This window comes from Fundulus heteroclitus, chromosome 11 (genome assembly GCF_011125445.2).
Source record: "Fundulus heteroclitus isolate FHET01 chromosome 11, MU-UCD_Fhet_4.1, whole genome shotgun sequence".
NCBI classification, from domain to species: domain Eukaryota; kingdom Metazoa; phylum Chordata; class Actinopteri; order Cyprinodontiformes; family Fundulidae; genus Fundulus; species Fundulus heteroclitus.
Genome location: NC_046371.1, coordinates 19,459,888 through 19,465,887, shown reverse-complemented (window position 1 = coordinate 19,465,887; position 6,000 = coordinate 19,459,888). Strand labels below are relative to the sequence as shown.

Below are 6,000 nucleotides of genomic sequence, written 5' to 3'. Positions count from 1 at the left end.
GTGAGAACATGTTGCTTCAGCAGATGCTGGAAGTCATTCCGGTTGAGATTTACAATCCTTTCCACAGCGAATGGCAGCTGCACCTAAGGAAACCCCAGTAGAAAAAAAAAAAGATTATTTAGTGAGACATTAAGAAAATGTAATGCATGGATAAAGGAGTATCTTCAAAGACATTCACGTTTTTGGATCCCAACATCTAATGCCCGTGTGTAAAACTCCATGTAAATTAGTTATTGTTAGAAGAATGGGAATTGAAGTTTGCATAGCTGTATTTTCCCTCGGCTGGTAAATATTAACCCCAGAAACCTGCTGCTGTAAGCATGCACCGGAAAACGCACGCTCACCAGATTGATTCAGCAGTATAAATCTTGTGAAACTTTATCTGGGATGAGGAAACTTAACGCCTTACCACTGGATGGAACTTAGCTTTGTCTGTCCCTCCTTATCTGCACTTCTCACCCAATCCTCTCAGCAATATGAGAAACCTCTGAACGGTATGGTATGACCTCTGGTTCGGGGCTGACTGAACTGGCTGAGCTGTGAATTTTGACTGGGTTGGACTCTGAACCAGACAGCCTGCTCAAACACACACTAACACACATCTGCTCGACTGGGTGAATAAGTAACTCGGCACTATAGCATGAATGCAGATGCGTATTTGTCTGCGATAAAGTGAACCTGACATCTCTTATCTAAAAGAAACATGACGACATGCTGTACAGGGGAGAAGACTGTGGGGCTTTTGGAAAATAAAATCCGTATGTGTTTTGAAATAAGGAGGTAGCGAGGCAGATAGTAGTGCATCATTGTAATGGCGGGGACACACATGGGCTCTTTCATCAATGGTGACATGCAAAATGCTTACAGTGACAACATGGTGCAGACAGCATCATGCTACAGTGTTGCTGGAAAGAAAAAAAAACTTGATTTCACTTCATAGGCCTACACTGCTTTGCATTGTATCGTATTGCTACGAAATAAAACCCGATGAGAAAAATGAAAGCTCGTCAGCGAAACGCGCTGCCGCTCACCTGCAGGGACATCTCACTCATGGAGAACTCGCTGTCTCCCTCTGTCTCCGTCTCCGAATCTCCATCCTCTCCTGAGTTTACGGAGGACACGCACGACTGAGGTGTCCCCTCACACTCGGACATTCTGCAGTTCATTTGGTCAAAATCCAGATTGAATGGGCACCCCGTTTTGCCGGAACCCAGATTGTTCTGAGCATTCAACCACTCTAAAGACGAGCTCTGCACCCATCTACCACATGCGTCAGTGGAACACCCTGCTTCACAGCCCAGGAAACTTTGCTGGTAGGGGTCTTTACTGAACCCCAGTCGCTCGCCAAGGTGATCTGCCCTTTCCTTATTCAGTGTGCTTCTCTCTCTGGAGCTTTCTCCGAGGTTGGGAGCTCTTTCCGTGTTTGATGTCTGCACACCGTTTCTTCCCTGCCAACTGGCATCATCTGGATTTTTCTGCTCATTTGCTGACATTGCATTTTGATGAGAGGAGCATGGCATCGTTGCATCAGGGTCTCCTGATGTTTTAACACACGTGTCACGGCCCGTTGACTGAGAGACTATAGAATCCACATCTAAGCATCTCAAGGGGCAAAACGACAGGGATGATCTCTCGCAGAGAATTGTAGCTGGATTTGGGGGTAGAGTCTTGACTCTTGGTATCTCTGAAGAGATGATTCCAGATGTGTACTCCATCTTTTCGTCATACGTATTGATGTTTTTCTCCACTACTTTGCAACCCTGTTTTGCCTCTTGTACAAATGTGCCTTCCTCGGAAGTATCAGCTACGCATTTATTTCCACGGTGCGCTGTTTTCGCATTGTATTTTTCAGTTTCCCTCAGCTCTTCAGCTGCAATTTTACTTTCTATGCTTGGGTTGGAGGTTGGATTTCCAGTGAAATTAACCACAGTTTCTCTTTTAGAGAGTGTCCTGTTGGGGCACGGCAAGCAGGAGAAAACACAGCCATCTCTAATCCCTGTTGTTGCTGAATTAAAGGGAGATTTCTCATTGGCGAACATTTCTTTCTCGCAAGCCAACTGGAACTTGCGATACTTTGGACATTGTATGACTGGGTCGTTTATCTCGTCGGCAGCAGATCCCGAACTGTCTGCACTATTCTGACTTCCCATTAGGTTGCTCAGCGACTTGTTACAGTCCCAAGTCACGTCCTGCTCGGGTGATGACTCAGCAACTGGTTTTGCTTCTTTGTCATCCAACAACACATCGTCAGAGTCTGTGGCAAAACTTCCCTTTGACAGTCGCCTCTTACATTCCTTCCTACAACAGGTCTTTCTCACAATGGGAGCCGAGCCGTTGCGGCTCAAGAAGAACTTCGGCAGGAGGAAATCAAAACAAGCCTCGTCTAGGTCCCTGAAACCAAGGATCGAGGCCGAGTTACGTATTTCTAAAACATCCTCTTTTCCGAAGTTGAGTTTGGATGTGTAGGCAAACTTCAGCAATGGTTCAAAGCCAGCCACTGTCACCTGTTAAAGATCATAGATAAGACACATAAGCAACATTATTTCAGATACGGTATCTCTAAAAGACTGTAGCTGTGATAAATGTAATCTACATGTGTCTTTAATCGTTATTACTTTTGTATTCTAGGTTTTATTAGTCATTTTAATACAGCTACATCATGTGAAAAAAGGCAGACAGATTTGTTGTTGCTTGCTTTAACTATTTCAGAGTTAAAGGAGTAAATTATTACTTAATAACAGCTCTGGATTTTTCTGTGAGGTTCTGCATAAAATAAGTTAATATTTAAGTTAATACTTGTTGGGCCTTTTCATTTTGTGAGATCTAAGGCTAAACCTTAGCTTGAAAGAGCCAGAGGCCAAAGTGATGTGTATTTTTTCTTACAGGTTTGTTATATGGAAATTTACTATTAATTTTATCAGTACTCAGAAATTCAAGTTATTTAGACAAACAATAAAAACGGAAGAATATCCGTTTTGAATTTATTCTCAGTTAAAATGGCTAACATTACATGTCATTAGTTAGCATTTTTGTATTGGGTTTGTCCTGTTTAAGTAATAAACATTTAGCTTTTGTGCCATCCTGATGGTTTAAGTAAGAGCAAACACCCTGATTAGATTGAAAGGGCTGCGTGAAGCCTTTACAATAAAGATGGATTGTATGGATGTCATGAGTTTGGTTAGGTATTTAAAGAGGTTTCTGAAATGTACTGCAAGGACAATAGTCTACAAGTGGAGTTTACTTTAAAAGAACTGCCAAAATAACAACTTCTGGTCGAACAAGCAAATTCATCTTTAAGGAAGACAGCAAAACTCTAAAAGAAATAGCCAAAAACCGTCAAGTCATTATACGTCCCACAAAAGATTTAACATTACTGTGAAAGTGCATGCCTGTAAAATCAGGAGACTGCACAAGCTTAACTTCCATTGGAGGTGTGCTAGTAGGAATCCTTTACTTTCTAAGACAAAGACAAAAAACAAAACTTCTGGGACAACAATGTATGGCAAGATGAGCCTAAAACTGTATTATCTGGTCACCAGAGCGAGGAAGGCTTTACATAAACCAAATAAAGTATTCCAGATCTACAAACAACAACATTGAGCTGAAAGTGTAAAAGTTTGGAGGTTTGCGGCAGCAAGACCAGGACGGCTCAATAAGATCCACCATGAAGCGTATCAGAGGATATGTAGGAGAAGTGTGTAACCATCTGTATAAAAACTCTGCAGCAGAACTGGACCCAGCATCATGACAATGACCCAAAAACATACCAGTAAATCCACCAACGATTAGCTGACAATTAAGAAAAAAGAAAAGTCTCTTGAGATCTTGGTCTCTTTGAGATGTTTGGGGGTTAATTTAACTAGGTAAAATATCTAAAAAAAATCTGTCAAACATCTAACAGCTGAAAGTTAAGAATAGATCAACCTTTCCTCAAGCTGATGTCAAAGACTGGTAAATATCCACAACAAGCATCTCACTGAAGTTATTTCAATTAACGGGGATGAGGGTGTATCCTAACACTGTCCACAGTTAGAAAACACATTTGATATGTTGATATATTTACTTTAATGAGTAAAACAAGGATTAACTTTTAGTGTTTACATCAAAACACACACACCCTTTTTCCAGAGATACAATAAAAGATAGCATGTCAAAATTTAAAGATTTTGAACAGTTTTCCTATTTTTTCCTCTGTTTTCTCAGCAAGTAACCATCAACTATATGTAGTGAGTGACCCAATGTAAATGTGACAACAGGTTAAAGATTCAAAAAGGAGCTTTTGCATGAGCCTGTTACGAAGAAGTTTTTGAGATTGAAGTTGTTTTAAGATGGTCAATTCTGCTTTGACCTTGGCTCCTCTTGGACTGGCTGTTAGCTTCGGTCTCTGAGCCGGACTAATGAGGAACTATGGTCAATAAAAACAACATTCAAACATACTAATCTATTTATATAAGAATGAATAAAAATGCAAAGTCACGGAGATACATTTTATATATGCACCTTGTATCGTACATCATACGTTCTTGAAAACCTTTTATCAACCATGTTTTGTTTGTTTTATTAAGAAACTGTGAATTCGCAGTAAAATAAACGGTGGATATCTGCACAAGGGATAATTGATTATTGTAATTGCTACTTTAAAAAAACTATTTCCATGAGAAGATTTGGACATCCTGTGATTATGAACTCAGATTGATAATGTTTGCATTGCCACAACAACAACAAAACTGTCTGATTCGCATTGTTACATTTAGTGTTTGAATATTTCTTTCAGTTAGATCCTCAGGATCAACAGAAACAAAACTGTGATAATGTTCAAAATATCATTGAATACAATTATAGATTTTGAGTAGCCAAATTGCACTACTACTGCACGTTAAGCCAAGTTTTGATAAGAGTAAGTTTTATTTACTGCTTTACAAGTTCCCTCTTCATGAGTCATCGGCAAAACGAATTCCACAGAATTGGCACTTGAGGAAACAAGGACTATAGTTACATTTCTCACTTCATTTTTTTAAAAAAATGTGTGGTTTCTGAAGCAACAGCGTTTTAGAACTTCTTTTTTTTTCTCTCTCTCTCTCTGTAATATGGCATCTCGACCTTGCCGACTTCTCACCTCCTCTGGCAGAGTAATCACTGCCGCCTGCTGCGTGAGGGAAGAGATCTTTTGCAAGAAGTACTCGCTACAGGAAGCGAGCACAGAGCGGTGGGCTCTGAAACTCCGACCCTCCACCAGCACCGTCACATCACACAACATGTCCCGGCAGCGCTGCTCGTTCAGGTAGTGCAGCACCTGGGAGGAATGCACTGTGGATTCGAATGTAAACACAGACGACCGCGGGGTAGGCCCAGCCATCACAGACATCTGTGTGTACACAAAACACACAGGCACACATAGGTTCAAACCACTTCCACACAACTAAAAACAGATTCCAAATATATATACATATGATGATTAAACAGAAAGTCAAAAAGCAAAACGTGCCTACCTTAGAAAGCTGCCTTTGTTCAACTCTCTAAGGTGTTAACGAAAGTTCCAGCTGCCTCACAGACATGGATTTTGGTAAGTGGAATGCTGTCCAACTAGACTGTTTCCCAGAACGCCTTATCTCAACTCAGCTACAAACTAAAAACTGAGCTTGACTCAGTCATATGGCCTGTGAGTGCGTATGTGAGAGGGAGGGAGGGAGGAGGGAGGGAGGTGTATGTGTGTGTGCGTGTGTGTGTGTGTGTGTGTGTGTGTGTATGTGTTGCAACCACCATGGGTGTAACAAAGCAGAGCTGACTCATGCGCTCCTTCTGATAAAGGATGAGCAAGCATATTTTACCCCTTTGGATCTGTCTGGTAAACCAAAAGACTTTTAAATAAAGGAGTCTAAGATGAAGGTAGGGAATACAAGTTTGTGTTTAATATCAAGCGGAGATATGCAAAACAAACAAAAACAACAACAAAAAAACAATCTACAACACACACATTGACTTGCTCCAGGGGATATAAGG

The 6,000-nt window shown here is 40.9% G+C and overlaps 1 protein-coding gene across 1 annotated transcript; it reads right to left on the bottom strand.

Annotated features, from left to right (window-relative positions):
• On the bottom strand, positions 1-5,646 carry bach1b (BTB and CNC homology 1, basic leucine zipper transcription factor 1 b). The gene is made up of 4 exons (XM_036143064.1): positions 5,490-5,646; positions 5,117-5,365; positions 866-2,504; positions 1-83 (listed from the first exon to the last, which is right to left on the bottom strand). The coding sequence occupies exons 2-3, from the start codon at positions 5,363-5,365 to the stop codon at positions 1,008-1,010; spliced, it is 1,746 nt and encodes a 581-aa protein (XP_035998957.1). The 5' UTR covers positions 5,490-5,646; the 3' UTR covers positions 1-83; positions 866-1,007.
• Positions 5,647-6,000: the final 354 nt, after the last annotated feature.

Excerpts from the sequence above, each read along its gene's own strand:
- bach1b (XM_036143064.1), bottom strand. The coding sequence starts at position 5,365 with ATGTCTGTGATGGCTGGGCCTACCCCGCGGTCGTCTGTGTTTACATTC. Across the intron at positions 2,505-5,116 it reads TGATTACTCTGCCAGAGGAG|GTGACAGTGGCTGGCTTTGA; the intron begins GTGAGAAGTCGG and ends GATCTTTAACAG.